The following is an 18,565-nucleotide window of genomic DNA, read 5'->3' as shown; positions in this document are numbered from 1 at the left end:
AATCCAAATTACAGAGGCAGGCACTGATATTGCATTGGACTATTCCCACGCTAAAACTTTACCTAACTTGTTACTATACATGTGTACATAAACCCAACTAATTTAATGCAACAGTACAATCGTATATTGCTTTAACATACACTTAGTCGATAAACATTTATCCATTCACTGTGATATACGGTGATAGCTGCGAAAAAATGATGCTAAAGCAGAAATTACACAATACATTAGTAAATTTGCAAGGTAACCACTTAGCGTTTGGACCTAATGTATAAATTTTAATCTAAAAACAAAATTCTTTTCACTGTAATAATTTAAACAGCAACTACGAAACCGGTCAAGTGTGAAAAATAAGAACCACGTACCTGTATCCATAAAATATCTCTTTTTTAGCAAACCATCAAACAATAGACGATGTTCCAAACAAATGGCAAGGCTTTGGTTGACCTTACGAAACCATATTTTATTTACAAAAATGGAAAAATCATGACAAAATTCGACTCAACCATTCACCACGATCGCAACGAAAAGAGCGCCAAACCCGACTCTGAGAATCGCGAATCGAAAATTCTACTGCGCATGCGCACGACAACCTTTTTCGTGAACACGCGGTCTTGTATTTTCTTTGTCCACAAATCCGTTTGACCTTCTGAGCACAAAAGTAATATAGGCGTGCAGATAATGTTGTAACAGTTGGATATTTTTAACCTAATGCTATCAAGTTAACTACCGTAAATTTAAAATTCGTAAAATATGCTCTTTTATAAGTGTGATGTGAAAGGGAGACCTCTTTATAAGATTTCTATGATAATAACTTACGGCGACCACGTGCAGAGTCGTAAAAACACCGAGTAGTCCAACTGCCGTCTTTGTGTGTTCAAAATAGAGCAAAAGCGGTGACTTTCGCAATGAATTTAAACGAACTTGTTGAGTTTTATTTGCGATTTCCTTTTGTGGAAAGGCGTAAAACAGCTTCTATTTACATTACCAAACATTTTTTTGAAAAAACATATAAATTTACCCCCATTAAATGACTAAAATGTCACAAATCCACCGCTTCTAATTCCATTTTTTGACTTTTTTTGATACAGAAAACAAATAACACTTGTTTTTTACACTTTTCAACCTTTAAATTTGTTTTTAGACTCAAGTTTTTCTCTAATTTACCGAAAAACATGCATTTTCCCTATACCTACTGTGTTATTTTGGAAACAAGATGGCGTTCAATTTGTCTTTTACGTAACAATGGGTTGGACTACTCGGTATTTCTATGGCTCTGACCACGTGCAATGACTCGTACATTCTCTGTCAATCATGCAACCCTGCAAAAGTGACACAATTTCTAGGTATCGGAGTTTATATCACAGATTCCCACATGTTTGATGTTTTATTAACACGTCACTAATCCGTTTTCCACGCTGCCGCCAGGATTAATCGTTCGCCTCTGTTTTTTACGCTGCAATTATGCTTAAACAAAACAGAAAACTAATTTTTTTTCTATTTACACGAATCCAAAGAGTAAACTCACATTAACAAATTTAATAGCAACTTCCACTTCGCGCTAAAATTGGGTGATTATGCACAACATTCTTTTCGGTGCAAACAGATATTAACATAGTCAAAATATTCAGACAACATATTTCACATGCAAGCGCGGTGACAGCGCAAAATGACTAATTTAAATAAAGCAAATAAAAATCGTTGCATGTCGTACTTTCATTGGTTCATATGTTTAACCTGGATTATCAACTAAGCAGCTATCAGTTTACAGTGAAGCTTGGTGGTAAATGCCTCGATCTGATGAATTTCAAAGTCCAAAAAACGCAATTACAAACAGTTGGTTACAATTTTACAACGAACATGAAGTCACGCTTAAGCAATACCTCCTCAGCTGGTTTAAAACGACAGACCAGTTTGAAATTTTCAGGCTCTGAATGCAAAAGCCTATGTTAAGTAGAGACAAAAATAGCCATAGTAGCGAAACAAAACAAAGTGTAGGGCAATGTAGGAAAAGGAGTAAAGTGTCTAAAAGTCTGGTACGTTGTAATTTAAAAGTAAATCGGCTATGAACAGGGTTACATACACGGAAAAACCAAGGAATTAAGATATAGGGTTTACTGTAGAGTCCACCAGCACTTTACACAGCAGAAATACGCAATTCTAAACACTCTCATACATTGGTGCCAGCAATCGTGGTAAATGAAATGGAGTGTTTGTGGGAAATATTATACCAGCAGCAGACAGTGGGAGCTGTTCTATAGATTGTTGTTACCGCTTATTTGATATTTGGAACTTCTGTGGGACATTGTGGGTATAATACATCACTATAGATTCCAAACACTCAACTATGTGGATTTAAACTGCATAGCAGTGAGCCTGTTACATATCACAGGGATGGACAATAGTGGTGCGAAAATATAGAAATCACCGTCATGAACAAAAAACAAACACACTGTCCACCAATCCGAAATTGTTCCAGAAATTTTCTAACTAGATAATATCTTTACGCCCACAAAATTATGTCCACAGAAAATGGTTGACTGCTCATCTTGCTGGCTTGACCCGGTTTAAAACAGTGGCCTTCTTCAGTTATGGATCTTAATTGCCTTTTCTGTGTAACCGAACCTGCTTTGGTGACGCTTGGAGTTTTTATTTAAATGGTCCAGTCCTATCCAAGCCTTTGCACATAACTTTGAACTCTGCAATACGTAATACAAGATTAGTAAATACCTAAACTATGTAGTACAATGACAGAAGTTTTACATTGTATTATTATATAGTAAATTGTGGTTGTTGTGTGTCTATTATTAGCTAATGCCAATAGGGTTTCAATTTACAGAACAAATATTGATTTTGTATGCCAGATGTTGGACCACACTTTGTAAAAATAATTGTACCAAATTTATACCTGAGTAGCAAGCGTCATTGTGGGCATAACATCCTTCAAGTTAATCATCATGTTCATATCTTCGGACATGTACTTTACCTGGGAAAAAGCAGTAATAAGTTAATAAACAAAATAAGTAATAACAAAAATAAAAAACAGTAACTAATGGTCAGATATTAGAACCTATTCTGAATTCTGAAACCAAATTAGCAAAAGCCAATCAATATTTACTTACTTCAAAAAATACAGCAAAAATATTACTTTTTAGTGGTGAATTTTTTTAAACTTAAATTAGACTTAAAACTAAACTTTCCCAAACTTTCCCACTTTAATTTGAAAAGGTCATATAAAAAGTCTTTGTCACTTACCTGTCCTGCAACTACCACAGCTATTTTGTATTTTTCAAACACATTGTCAGGGATTTCCATTGCTTTCTGAATGCGTTCCCGAATCTCAGAAAACCGTTCTCCTGTCCTTACTTTTATGAGGAGAGGAACACCAAAGGTGTTGTAGATTTCCTTGTGGAAATGGCTTGCACAGATCAGAACCTCCTCATCACTTATCTAGGATTAGAAGTTATTTAATATGTCAAACATTTATTCGCTCAAGGGGCTGGAGACTGTTGAAGTTTTTAAGAAATATAAACTTACAAAAGCTAGATTCCAAGAATAAAACCATAATAAATCTAAGATAACAATCAAGTTATATATTAGCAGAGTTTCAGCGGTTTATTTAAAACATATTGTGCATGGGCTGTCTTGTTTGTGTTAAATCTGACCAGAAAAGCCATGTTTTAGGCACCTAATATAACCGTGATCTGTAAATCAGCTATAAAACAAAGCTCAAATACGCCTAGGCAGGACACTTAACAGATTAAGAATAAAAATACCATATAGTTCTAGTTTTCATTACTTTTTCATACTGGAATACATTCATAGTAATATCATTTAGACAGTTACCTCCTTTTGATCATCAGGCACAATCTCTATCCTGTACAACCTGGCTACTTGACCGTACGGTGTCAAATCCTCAAGGGCTTTTTCCGGTCGCAGAATTCCACATATCTTATTACCTACAACTTCTAACACACGAAGCTCCTTGCTGCTATCAATCGCAAACTGAAAATAATAGGTTTACAGTTATTTTCAAAAAACAAAACACCTGCTTTTTTTACAGGGATAAAGGATTTTACAAGTCTGGGCACACCAGTTAATATGCCTGCCTCCACCCAAGAGGTTAGGATTTTCAGGCTCGATGTTGCTACCATTGACGTAAGAACACAGGGATGTATAATTTGTGAACTTTTCCATCAATGCATTTTTCCCTTTTCTAACACCTAACAGATCAAGGCCATCAAGAAATCCAAGTTCTAAACCCAATAAAAACTCATACAAACCCCAAAAAAATTTTACCTTTTTTAAAATTGTACCTAAATTTTATTACAATTTTACCTTTTAAAATTTTGTTACCTAAATTTTATTAAAAATTTACCTTTTTCCTACATTCTTCTAGCAGACCAGCAACACAGCTTGTCTTATTCGGATATAACACAATTTCCTCCTCCTTTAGGTTGGGCCATACAAACATACACCGGAATTGACGTTTGTTTTCAAACTCGTTAACTTTCATTGTTAACTGTTGGTAGTAAAGTCTCTTGGATGGCTTCCTGGTCCCATAGATCTGTACAACAAGTTTTAGTTACATGACACCATGGTAAACAATTTGTATGACAAATGGTGGTACCATTATCAATAGCGAGTTTTTAAACAAATATAAGAAAAGCAATTCAATGCATATTAACTGGATTTCAATATAATATTAATTATGACAGTTACTATACAACAACAGTGGTCTCACAGCAGGTTATCTAGTTGTAACAAGCATGATAAAGCTAACTTTATGGTGGCTTGTGACGAAAATAAAATTAATAGGTCATCAATAGAACTAAAGTAATTTTCCACTAAAACATTTATAACCTGTATATATATATGATGTTGCTGTTGGACTACTTTAAGCAATCTTATGAATTTTAAAATCACATTAAAAAATTAACATTCCAAATAAAAAAGAAAAATTGCCAGATCTCTTTTAGATGCAAAAACCGGTTGTAAACAGTGTACAAACGCACAAATAATATACCACCCAATATTTATCACAAGTCCACTAATACTACAATTAACTGAAACGTTGTTTTACCTGAAGCAAATCCTTAAGCTGGCCATCGAAACTTGACCTTATAACATTGCCTGGCTGATCCCGGACATTCTGGACTCTGAAGAACTGAAGCATCATTGGATCTGTGTCCAACCTTTCAGCAACCTTCTCTGCAAACTAATAGCAAAAAGAGGTACATAAGTGTATGAACATGATAGATGCTACATTAATGAGGTGCTTAGTTAAGTCGTTGCAGCCAAATTGTAAACCATTATAAAATCTGACACATTTTCATTAACCTTTAACCTTGGGGGTGATTGCTTTAAAGAGAATGGTTGTAAAACTACATTTCCGAGATCGAAAGGTAGAAAATGTGTTGGACTTATTTCTTTTATTATACAGGGCTTTGTGTTATTAACACATTTGGTTTAATGCGTCATTTCTTTTATTGTAGAAAGTATGCTCTTGACACATTTTAATGTACAGGTCTTTCACAATAGATGTATAAAATTGACTGCCTTTAATTTAGCAGTAATATTCTCTTTATTGGTGCTAAGAAACACAATATAAACTTACTTGGCACCTTTCAAAGCCATATAATTTAATTTATTATTTGCAAAACCTAGGGGAAAACATATATAATGCATGTTCTGTACTGATATACTTAGTTAAGTGGATTTACAAACAGCTTAAAAACATTTAGTTTCAGTAAATGCGTTATTAAAAATTCAACATTTGGTATTATGATGTAACATGTGCTATACAGGAAGAGGTTAGATCACTAAATGACATCATAATACACAAACACATAACAATGTAACATAAGCAATGCAATGCTTGAACCTTCGAATGAAGGCACACTACACACTTCAATCAAACAATATTTATTAATACAGGCAGGATCCATAAATAACTAGCAATACTATTTTGAAAAAAAATACAAAAGTCAATTTATTTGTAAAGTGCTATAAATAAAACTTTTTTTGGGTAAAAAGTTTTATTATATCAGTGTTTTGTCTGTCACACCATAGAAACATCATAGATCAAGACACAATAAACAAAATTTGTAAATTCACAGGTGCTTGAAAAAATGGAAAAGCCAACACGGCTATTGGTTTTACATGGGCATTGTTTGATGGGGTACAAAATCAATAAAATAAAGATATTTTTACAATTAGAGGTATTTACTTTTTTTGAAGTTATGCTTAATAAAAACAACAGCAAAACATTTTGGTGCTAGTGAAGAATTCTTCACCTACCTTATCCGATAATTTTATCGAACTACTAACTCATAAAAGCTGTAACCCAAAACTGCCAACGTCTAACACTTTTCGCCATCCTAACCTATACCATACACCAGAGGATTCTTCACCAGTACCAACATTTATATCCACCTACTGCTTTATATTGCACCAACCAAATCTAAACAATATAACTCACTTGTCCGTATGTCCAGTTCCGATTAAGAGACACAGTGAAGCCGGGATCAAGAGGATCATTCTTATCACAGAGGATCACATCAACTCTGAAGAAAACATCCAGGAAGTATCTAGCGGCATCCGGACACGAAGGCTCGACCGGTTGGAAGACGATGATGTTTCCATCCATAAGTTTATCCATCACTTCACCAAACTGGAGGTTGCGATCATGGATAGGTCGGAGCTCCGATGCACTGATCTGTATTTAAAACAACATTGATAGGCAGGCCTATGGGGTTGCATATTTAAAACAACAGGGTAGGAACGTCTATGGGGTTGCATAGGCGCCAGTTTTGGGGTTGCAGGGTAGCCAGGCATACCCTAAGATATAGTTTCAATTCTATCTTTAAAATAGCCAAGAAAACTTTTGTTTTGAAAACAATTTTTGAACAGTAAAAATTGAGAAACTTTTTTAACATTAAAAAAAATTTCCAAAAATAAAATACAAGCACTTACCTCTTCAAATAGCAGCAGAGGTGTATTAGGTGGCAAGCCACCACGTTTGCGGAGAGTTTTTTCCATTGCTACCACCTGTAATAAACAATAGAATACAAATTAGTTAACCCGATTTTTTTTTATGTAGTTCCATGTAGTTCTATCTCTATGTTGGGTAAATTAGAGTTGATTAAAAATTAAGTGAGAACAAAGTGAGAATGGAACTACCTTGCAAAAAACAAACAAGACCCAATTTATAAAAAACAGCTACGGTTTAGTACCAAGATTGAACTAAACCTAATGAGGTTTTTTTTATATTCTAAGCCCCTTATAAGGGGTGGTAACTTAACTGTAAAGGTGGAAGTCACAAATCAATGTGGATTAGTTTTCACCTCATTAAATGGTTAACAAATCAAACAGAATTACATTACTAGGACTGGCAACTTGATTTAAATTGGACGTTTCACTACATAACACTAAGCTACAGTATTTTAAGTACAAATAACTAATATTGCTGAAAGATTGTTCATTTCACTACCATATTGGATTATGGTTTATTTGTTAGATCTGGGCCCCAAATAAAAAAATACCCAAGCTAAAAAAAAATTATTTTTAAGTTTGTAAACTTAGAAATTATGTGATGTACTTAAATCTCAAAACTACCAACACCACAAGGCAGTAAACACTAGTACATACAACACATCATTTATCTAGTTTAGGTGATATGCAGACAACATGTTGTATTTGTTGGAAAACAAGAGACATGCAACCCCCATATCTAATATCTTGTATGCAAAATATTTTCCTAGAATCTCCTATCATGTTAATAATATATTCCTACTGTTGTTGGTGTTTACCAATGACAGTTGAACCATTTTTAATTGATATTGTTTTTTATGTTAATATTTCCAACAGTATAGAGCGAACTACAAGTAATTGTAAAAAGCAGTATGGTTTAACAAGGAATTAAAATATAAACATAGAACAAAAAATAAGGTATTTTTCAGGTAAAGTAGTTTGTAAAAGTTAATTTTTTTGTTTATTATACAAACCAGTTAAAGGACTTTTTACATTAGTTTATAATATGGGATTAAAGGGGGGTTAAACCAAAGAAACATAAAAATTAGGCTTACCGAGGTGCCTTCTATGGGCACTGACACATGTCCACAGTAAGAGATTGTTCGTGTGCTTGGTGTGTACATCTTCAGGAACACCAAGATGTCACCTTGTTTATCAAATGCTGGTAATGTGTCTTCTGTACTGTCGGGTTGGATCGTCTCCAACCACAAATGCCACGGATTTTCATTTTCAGCGACTTCGATCAAATGTTTTCCCACAGTCTAGTATATAAGCACAATGTTAGGGGTGGATGGGGTGACTTGGTACCCAAACTATAAAACATGGATGACAATATATGTTGAGGTGTACCTTACACTTAAAATTGCATTTACCCTGCCTATACAAACAGTTAGAGCCAAGTGTATTGCATTGACCACATTAATTAATAAGGTTTGTTATATTTAACAACTATCAGTGTAACTGCATATTAATGTGTCACCGAAAATTTGACGTCTGTGGTCTTGTAAATAACACCTTTTTACACCAGCCATATAGGTATTGGAAAAGTGGTTGGGCAACTTCCTAATTTAATAATTCTTGTCCTTTTAAAAGTTAAAATCACAGTAAAAATTTTATTTAAATTCCAAGGGATTAACTATAGAAACAGGATGACAATTCATATTACAAAATGAACAATGTATTAAATATGACTAATAAAATATGTTATTGTTGGTTAACAATTGTATTATGCAGCTGACTGTTGATGTTACAGCTAACCAAATAAGCAGCTGTTTTTCTAAGAATTCATAAAACGATATCCATTGCATTACATAGTACACATGCTACATAAAATTGTAAATGCTAGAAAATATCATATGACTTAATGCACATACACGCATCTAATATATAAACCGTTCATCTTTAAAAAAATTTTATTGTATTTTAAAAATTTACTCTACTGTATTATTGTATATTTAAAAATGAGTTCACATTACTGTATTACTATTACACTGCATTTAAAACTTATGTACCTTACTGTATTACACTGTATTTACATTTTATGTATTTAATTGTATGTTTTAATGTATTTAATAAATGCCCTTATTCTACTGTGTTGAAATACTTTATTAGAAAAACTGGGTTCACTCTCCCATCAACTTTTTTTAAATGTCCATTTTACTGCATTACAAAATACCAACCTCTCCCGTCTCTAACAAGGTAGGTCTCCATGAGTTGTTGGGTCGTTGACTGAACAACCACAAACGGAACTGATTCTTTGAATACCCGATGCCTTGTGATATAAGGTTGAGTAGGTCATCAAAAGAAGCTTGTCTCAATATCTTGATGTGCCTGAAAGTTGAAACAAAAAGATAGAACCTATTTGAGCAACACAGAAATTTAAAAACAGTTTTGCATTGAAAAAATTACAAAAAAATTAAAAGTAATATTTGTAAAATACAAATCAAAAGTTATAACCATTTGAATAACTTTTATAGAAGGTTTCAGAAAAGTTAAAATATTCTTTTTTTCGCAGTTTATACATAAAAATCCCCTGAAAAATATTTCATAAACAGTAAAAATCATTTAACTTTGTTTTGTTTGTTGTAACGTAGGTTGAGTACATAATGCATGCAATATACTAGGAAAATATAAAATGCAATAATTTAATAAACCAAGAGTTTGTTAACAACCTTGTGAAGTGAGAACGCTCAAAATCAAAAAGATCTTCAGCCTGGTGACCACAGAACATATCTTCAGTGACAAGATTGACAGATAGATAGAGATGCATCTCAGCTCTGTAGACAAAACATCAATAAACAATGGGTTTTCATATGAGGTAATGGGCTACTATTGCATAAAAAGGTTTAAAGTAAATGTATGAATGTTCAGAGAGGTAACATTAGGGGTACCTAAGGTGACATGTCACCCCAACTTTGGAACAGAGGATCATATGTTTTAGCAGCTCCGTTTTATGCATAAAATACTTTTTTTACCATGTTGTTAAGCATTTATAGAAACAACTAGAGCCAGAGTGTATTTTATTGAGTAGATTTGCCAGTCGGCAAAAAAATTAATGAAGTGCCCTAGCCCTATGTTTGACAACTATTCTATGTGGAAGAGGTCTAACACGCCATGGGTCCTAGAATTTAGGCCAGGATCGGCCTATTCCCCAGCACCCGGGGTTCTACTGTACAGACCTTACCAGATTTTGAAGCCTGTCACTTTCCTGGAGGTGTTTGACGACTACCAGTATTTAAAAAATAAACTATAGCAGACTGGGTATGATAATTTAAAAAGAAATTCGCAAATACAGCAGAACTGAAGATTTCAGATAATCATGGACCCATTGAAGCAATTACAGTTAGATGATTTGCTCAAGGACAATATAGTTTTATAAAATTTGTTAGGTTCTACAAAACTATACACATTAACTAAAAATATTGGTTGGTAAAGATTGAACTTACTTCTCTTTTCTCCTGAATGCTTCAAGCTGGCGTTCCTCGTTCAATCTTTCCATGAGTTGTTCAGGAATGTCAGCGTCAGTGACCGGGCACAACACGTCATTCAGTTTACTTTTACGAATATAAACCAACATGTACCTGTGGAGGGTTAAAATCATAATCATGTACAATAGTGCTTCTACTTTCTTTGGGTATGTTTTGCCATTGTAGTGTTTTTTGATAATTTAAAAAGAGAATTGTAAAAAAATGCTTTAACACATAAAGAGAAATGTTTACTGTTGTAGACATGTCAAAGCATCAGTTTAAACGCATGAATTATCTATTTGCGTTTCACGCATGCTACTTCAGCAGAAATCTATTTTTAACTCAATTTTCAGAATTATCAAGCAACTTGTCAACGTATATTAATAGAAGTTTTGTATGTACCCCGCCAAACGATGAAAAAAACACAATTTAAAAACCACCCGCAACAATTTAAATGTGATAAAAAGCCTGTATGTCATGCGAGTTATTTCATTACAACACAAATTTGCTGCTCTCAACAAAATATTGATAAATGCATGAAAACAACATGTAACATTAACATACGCGTTTGTTGAATTTCTTGCCACGTAGGATTCTTCACCAACCCCTCCATAACTGCCAAGGAAAGCTTCTTTTTTAGTGCAACGAGAAACTACATCGTCATCGAACTTACACCACTTTCCATCCCCTTTTGGGTTTAAATACGCAACGTAATGCCCACCATGGTTGTCTCCACTGAAAATAGAAAGTATTTTACAACCAATTAAGATGCATGCTTAAATTAGTAACTGGTATTTTTACATTTTAGTAACTAGTAATTTAGTACCTAAAATTAGTAAGTAGTATTTTTATATTTTAGTAATCAGCTTATATTTTAGTATTAAAAATTAGGAACTAGTGTTTTAGTATTTTTGGGAGTTTAACAGTTTGGATGAAAAGGTATTATATTGAAAAATATATTTGGAAAGTTTTTTGTTATTGTACAGAAGCAAAATCACTGGCTTTCTGTTAAAACAGCAAAACTGTTAACACATCACAGAAACTACAGACAAATTACATAACATTCCTCATTTCCCTCACACATTACATAGAACTAATTACCTGTGAACAAGGATTGCATGTAAAATATAAACAGCGGAATCATTTCTGTCAGGTTTTTCAAGGAACTCATCAAGATGAAGAACTTCTGGGAACTCATATCGGTCGTTTGTTTTAACATACATATCGGTTGCTGCATCATACTGAAATCGCAGCAACTGGAGATGTAAAACAGCCGGAAAGTGCTTGAAGATGATCCCTTTTTCCGCCTCCTGCATCCCAAAGTCTCCGGCATCGAATTTGTTGTCACCATCCAATGTATCAGGCTTTACATAGTTTCTGAAAGACTCCATCACGTTTTTGTTTCCTTTAACAATAAGCTGGATGTCAAAGAAAGATTCTTCACGGCTCGAGACGTAGTCCACATGCTTGCACTTCACATAGGACTTGAACTTGCCCTCCAGAATATCTGGGATGGTACCTTCCACGCATGTTCCTTTCATCTTTAGCTCTACATTGTCAAGAAGTACTCTGCACAACTCCTACGAAACAAAAAAAAACAAAAAGGAAAAAAATATATAATATATAAATAAGTAATTGTAGGGTCATGCATTGCTTTACAAATAATATTGGACTTACGGGTGTTTTTTTAAATGTGCATATTAGATATTGCAATAATTAACACATAGTACACATGAATTGTACCTTGTTGCCTTTGTAATGAGCTGTTTAACAGACTGCAGACTAGCTTGGTGCCAATATAAGCACATCAATTACCGATTGCTAATCAGTTAAAAAAATCAATAGAAATCAATATTTTCAAACCTGGACATCATGCTGCATGAAAGAATCGAAGGTTTCCCAACCAAAGGATTTCGTTAATTTTTTGGTCGCTACAGGCTTGTCACTTGACTGTAGTTCATAGAAAACTCGTTGTAGCGCCAGTGAGACACTCTTCATCGAGTCATCGCTCTCGGTTGGCATCATGTACACAGCTTTGCGTAACTTGTTGGTGAAAAACAAAGTCTGGAGTAAACTGTTCATGTAACAAGTGGCTCCCTGATTTTTTAGCCCGATATATCCCGTCAATTTGCGACTGTCCCAAGCCAGACCATGAGGGGCATCGGCATAAACATGAACTTGAAATGTTACTTTTTTATCAGGCGTAATGTAACCCTTTTCAGGGTTTACTAAATCGGCCCAGGGAAGAAACGTACTGAAGCCCCAGTCATTTTCCTTGCAGTAAAACATGTGTTCAATCTTTTTATCCAGCATTTCCACTCCGTCCTTAGCTGGCAAAATCCGCAGAGCAGCTGAGCCGTGGCAAGACCATAACGTTGATTCGTTCTCTGCATTGCACTGCAAAAAGTATCCAAGACTCTTGCCGGCAGAGCGATCATGTATTGTACGTGGCATCACCAGAATACGCCAAGGCAGACCACGAACATAGGTTGGTGGACTAGTCGTTGATTCAACCAGTTTGTTTATGTTATCTACTGTAAAACTGAATGTAGCCTGCGAACGATAGAAACCAAACTCATCATCTTCCTCCGCTATTTCATCCGACTTTGCATCTTCGTTTTCCGAAGCGTCTCCGTTCACCATACTTGCATCATTGATTGCAGGACTATCCTCTGTCTCCATTGCATCTGGGTTGCCACCCTGATGCTGTGGGGTGTTATGCAAAGTTGTTGTGTCAGGCATTGGTGTGTTACCTTCCTCCATAGGCTTATATGTCTCTTCTATTTGTGGCACACTCAAAGCGCTGAGGTCTGACACACACACCCTAGGCTTACTGTTTATGTGCCCAATGGCTGCGAATTGCAAGTAAGTGAATAATTTAAATACAATTCAGACCACTGCAGCACATTACTCATCTGTTAATGAAACAAAAAAGTTAAACATACACACACACAAAATTGAAATTAGTGTGTTATTTTAAACCAAATGCCAATATGGCTTACATAATACACATCATAAACTTACAGCAAATAAACTGATGTATATTACACTTGATTAAATTATGTTGCAGTGTTAACAGTTTCACAGCTTCTGTGTAGAAAATGTTTTACTGTAGCCTATATGATCGGAATTTCCAAACAAACAAATCAGAGTGTAAAAACATAGGCAGTTCAATTTTGCTTTCAGCTGACAATTATGTACTAATATGAACATTCAATTAATCCATATAGGATGACGGACTGCACCTATAGGCCTATAGCTATTGACTTTGGAGACTCAACAAATAAAAAAACATTAGTAATTGTTATCATACCTTATTTTATTCGCCCCTTTTTTCAGTATATTACACACTACAATAGACAGCTGAAATGTATTAACACTGGCCACAAGGCCGAACAAACAATCACCAGGTCGACCAGGAAACCACACTCCACACAAAGTAAAAAAATAAATGCGTTATATATTTACTAAATTATACATAACAGATGTAACAACTAACTTTATTGGGTTTAAATGCTTCGATCTAATTAAATTATTTAGGGAAACACTGAATAGTATTTAAATTCTATCGCAAATCTTTACAATACAACTACACGCTAACTAAACTTGTGTATTTTAGTAAAACCAAACGCTATCAACAATACACACAGAAATGACGTACTTTGTCAAAAAGATGAGGTAATCAGCGTTTTGCAGCAAACAGGCATGTCTAAGTAATACGTATTTAATATATATATAACCTAATCTTTTAAGTTTTTTAGTTATAAAAACTTCGTGCCCAACAGTGAATCAACTTTTCCTTGAATAAATATATTGGATATTTATGAAAAAATATTTTGAAAGGGGACAAATTAAACTCGTGTCAAGAAATTACTTTTAAAATAGTTATTTCCCAATTCCAATCATGGCACAGATTGATTTTAAACAATTCATCACGCTATAGAGTCTATATAATGTGTTTTAATTAGACTTTGTATACAAAATTGAGTTTTGCATAAAATAGAACTTAGATTTTTTAAGGAATACCAAGGACTATACTCTGTGATTTCAAGTAGCCTTTTTTGGTGATTTCGCCATAATATTTTGATATTTGTATTAAAGTTTGGACATACACTACACGGTTTTCGATAACTAAACTAAGTAAATCTGTCGTTAACATCCAAGACTGTGCGATTAAAAAGCCAGCAACTATACAGACGAAATATATTCGGCAAATGTTGTTTTTTTAACTACTGACGACTTTTAATATAGAATTAAATGAATAAAGCTTATTTATCCTCATGGCGGGAAAACAACAGCAGTTAAAACCAACGTCGGTTAACACCGGAAGGTATTATTTTATCCGACACCTTGTGTTCGTTGCATCAAAGAGAATAAAACCATGGTTTTAATCTCTGGGTTGCTTGTAGGTTATTGACTTCTGGGTTGCTTGTAGGTTATTGATTTTTTTAGTAAGTGGTTAATTGAAAAAACATTTAGTGACCACTGCGTTGGAGGAATTTCGTTGAATACCATGTCCAGGAACACGAATCGAACCGACTATGCTTTAATCAAGGTATGGCACTCTACTCACATAAACCACGGCGGCGGACTATACATACTAGTTACGAAAAATGTCATTTGTAGTTTATTCCATTAGCTTTTAAAATAATTTTTCCACAAAAGTAGGATTCGTAATTTAGTTTGTTAAAATATGAAAATGGAGAAAATAAAAATAAGGCACCGACAAGTTAAATATCACAACCTAGACGTTGGTTGTTTTGAGGAACAGAAAATATATCTAATAGGCTGTTCATTTTTATAATTTCATGCAATAAAACAGGGACCGTTATTCAATAAAAATCGCATTGTACGTCATTGCTCTTTGTTATTTCCTTCAGGTTAGAGTTGTCTTCGACCTTGTACAGAGTATTAAACCAATGAAAAGTTCATTCAAGTTACTTTAGCTGGGGCGTTTATAGTGTGCCCGTTTCTGCGAGAACTTTCAATTCAGCCAGTGATGTGATGGTCCTGGTCTTTCCACGTCCTGATCTTGCTACTATAACAGATGAAATCGCATCCCCAGCATCTTGATTAAAGATCCATTCGAAAGCGGGGGGCATCTTCTCGGGAACGGGAGTTACTCCGAGCATAAAAGAAATCTAAATAACGGAACAAAAAATCAAAACAATTTCCAACGTTTATTAATTGTGGAAGTGCCAAGTTATAAAACTCGTTGTTATTTTAAACACAGGAGAAAATGCACGTACTCGGCTCACACGTGCTGGTTTAACGTCAAGTTTTAAACTAACTTGCAGCACACTATATACATTATGAAATCTGCGCATCGTAACTTTTGTAACAAAAATCGTTAACTACTTCCTATTAGTTTGAACAAAAATTCTATTCAGTATCAACACTCGTATTCTGGCTGAATTGCTGAATTGAAATGCAACGAACCTCCGTTACACAAACTGGGTCGTTGGCATGTTCCTTCAACGACACTCGAGCTAAACCTTGAGATGCTGCGCCACCTACGGCCATAAACCCGGTTCCGGGGACCAAATACATATCCGCACCCCCGCCTGGTAAAAAATAAAAGTTTTATGTCAAGAATTCAGTTAATGGATCCTGTGCGGTTAATTCTGTACATCACGTTTTAAGCTTATGGTATAGGCAAGATCAGTCAACAGCTTTAAATACAAAAAAGGCCGGCTTGCCAACCAAGCAGATCGAAAATTCTTTGATAAAAGGAAACCACTGGAACACTCGCCGCTTAAAATTCCTTTTTGTCGTGGTTTCACAAGATAAACACAAACCTCTATTCACAATACAGGTGCACTGCATAGTTATGGAGGTTTATGGCGCGATATAACAAACGTAGGCGAAATATTGAATGTATTTAACAGTTAATAACTTTAAACAAAACTGCTTGCAAATTTGCTTTTGGTCCATATAAATATTTGGTACAAAAAAATGTAATTTTTTTTCCATTTGTGTTGCTAATTTACTTGCAATTTAAGCAAAGAAAACGTAATTAATTAAATCCCGAAACTAAAATTCGCCAGCTCACGTTTGTGTTTCATGTGTTGGAAATATCCCAATGCAATGAAACGTTTTGCAAACAACAACAATTTATAAACCCTTTGTTTAACACATTGTCTAATTACCAGTCATGCGACTACATTTATAATGTCGAATAAATTAATTATAAAGAACATATTAAAGAAAATGGATAACAAACCAAAAAATCTCACCCATGTACTCACCCGTAACGAAAGTAAACGTTCCGTTCGGATTATCTTTTACAAGATGTATAAAAGTTTTGTAAGCTACAAAGGGTGCAACAACGAGAGAGTTCAGAGTCGACTCAAGCTCCAGCTTGCTCTGAAACATCACGGGCCCTTTCTGCCACCAAGGAAAGCCGATTGCCGCAATAATGTCATCGATTCGACCGCCACATTGCGCTACAACCTGGAATTAATAATTGTGACTATAAACGAGAAAAGAAGCGAGCAACAATCTTCTACGTGTCTTGGTGTATTAATAACTCCTATATGGTAAATATACATATGTTTTTTTAGCCATGTTATCATTTATAATTGCAAAGCTGCTAGAAATTACAGAAAATGTACAGAAGATTAAACCGAATACAATCGATTTAAAACATATTTCTATGTATTCCAATTTCCAACCTCATTACGAGCAGATTCTGCTCCTGCTTCATTTCCAACATCACCAAGCACAAAAACAACTCTTTCTGCTGCGGCACCAATGTTGTTGCGTAGTGTGTTCAGTCGTTGTGGGTCCCGTGAAATAACCGCAACCCTTCCATATCCCTTTCTTAACAAACCGCCCACAATTCCTGAACCAACGTTACCACAGCCACCTAAAACTAGCGCTACTTTTTGACTGCAGTCAGTCATGTTTACCAGCAAGTACTAAATCTGAAACGGAATAAGGCGCCAGTTAACGCGCCGCTTTTAGAGGGAGTTTCGTTATGTAAGCAAACACGTATTTATAAACTTTGCCAAAATTGAAAGGGCTTTCTAAAAAAGCAACAAATATTGAATGAACGCTAAAGCAACACAAACGTGATACACTTTAACCTTCGTTCGATTCCATAATAGAGATATAGCACGTTCACTATTCCTATTCAAATAACGACAATATCGATACTTGACAATATGGATTCTGCGAACAATGGTCAACTATTTAGATTTTTCTGGCAAAGTGGATAAAAATTAACTGTCATACGTTTTGCATAACTGAGCTTGAGTTAATATAAATATGCTGTACTGTGCAAATCCCGGATTTATAACACTGCAGAAACTGGAACCGATGCGCGTACTATACTAACGAACCACTGTTGTGTCGGCCGTTAGGTAAAGACCATTTTATAAGCTATGTTAATCCCTTGTATTTGTATTAAATTTGTCTGACCGAAAATAAAAAAAATGGGGCAGATATTTATGTTTTCTACAAAAGGAAATCACGAGAGGAAACTGATTGCTCATGATGTGACCGACTCATTACAATGTGCAAACGACGTCCACGCATTTGGTTCATCAAAATGACGCATCTCATAAACTTACGCACAACGCAGCGAGACGCCGAAACGTGGGAAATTATATTCTAAATACGAATCACTTACGTAACGCGCATGTGATGGATACAGTTGCGTCAAACTTCGTATTTTAATACGTTGTTCGTGGCGGTTGTTAAATGCATTTTTAAACTAAATTTAGAAAATTGCTTCCGCCTCATAAAAGGGAGCTTGGGTGTTTGAACTTACAGCGTAATTAAAGTAGAACGCGCAAAAACAGGCGTATTCATTACACGCTAAAGCAGCAATTTTGGTTACAGATAAAGCCTGTATTTTCTAAATTAAAGGTGGCACTAACATGTGATAATACTTGCCTATCTTCATACAGCGTATGAAGGTACAGATTAATAAAATATTAATGGCGTCGCCGTGTTCGGTTTATTGTTATGTCTCAGATGGTTATGTAAGGTCCTAGCTAACATGTATGTCTCCATAATTGCCTTTTAAGCTCCTATACCCCACATGCTAAAGTCCTTAATTG

At 34.8% G+C, this 18,565-nt stretch overlaps 3 protein-coding genes across 7 annotated transcripts in view; all 3 read right to left on the bottom strand.

Moving 5' to 3' along the window:
* Window positions 1–647, bottom strand: part of LOC149738784 (chromatin remodeling protein domino-like) — a 28,898-nt gene extending 28,251 nt beyond the window's left edge. For all 5 annotated transcript variants that reach the window (XM_089874041.1, XM_089874046.1, XM_089874042.1 and 2 more), the window contains exon 1: window positions 366–647. The gene's annotated coding sequence lies outside the window, so the exon portion shown is untranslated. The remainder of the gene's footprint in view (window positions 1–365) is intronic.
* An 872-nt stretch (window positions 648–1,519) lies between these two features.
* LOC149738783 (ubiquitin C-terminal hydrolase 7-like) lies at window positions 1,520–13,833 on the bottom strand. The gene is made up of 16 exons (XM_089874047.1): window positions 13,813–13,833; window positions 12,363–13,414; window positions 11,601–12,079; window positions 11,064–11,234; window positions 10,479–10,613; window positions 9,705–9,809; window positions 9,213–9,363; window positions 8,088–8,294; window positions 6,976–7,050; window positions 6,482–6,718; window positions 5,084–5,218; window positions 4,379–4,567; window positions 3,847–4,005; window positions 3,256–3,450; window positions 2,909–2,986; window positions 1,520–2,699 (listed from the first exon to the last, which is right to left on the bottom strand). Exons 2-16 carry the CDS (start codon window positions 13,260–13,262, stop codon window positions 2,586–2,588), a joined length of 3,330 nt encoding a protein of 1,109 aa, XP_089730173.1. The 5' UTR covers window positions 13,263–13,414; window positions 13,813–13,833; the 3' UTR covers window positions 1,520–2,585.
* Window positions 13,834–15,108: 1,275 nt separating this feature from the next.
* Window positions 15,109–17,453, bottom strand: LOC149738782 (uncharacterized). The gene is made up of 4 exons (XM_089874099.1): window positions 17,174–17,453; window positions 16,748–16,952; window positions 15,939–16,063; window positions 15,109–15,640 (listed from the first exon to the last, which is right to left on the bottom strand). The coding sequence occupies exons 1-4, from the start codon at window positions 17,402–17,404 to the stop codon at window positions 15,455–15,457; spliced, it is 747 nt and encodes a 248-aa protein (XP_089730225.1). The 5' UTR covers window positions 17,405–17,453; the 3' UTR covers window positions 15,109–15,454.
* Between the last annotated feature and the right edge of the window lie 1,112 nt (window positions 17,454–18,565).

The sequence above is a fragment of the Ciona robusta genome, chromosome 3, assembly GCF_009617815.1.
Source record: "Ciona robusta chromosome 3, ASM961781v2".
NCBI lineage: Eukaryota > Metazoa > Chordata > Ascidiacea > Phlebobranchia > Cionidae > Ciona > Ciona robusta.
This window is presented reverse-complemented; position numbering and strand designations above follow the sequence as displayed.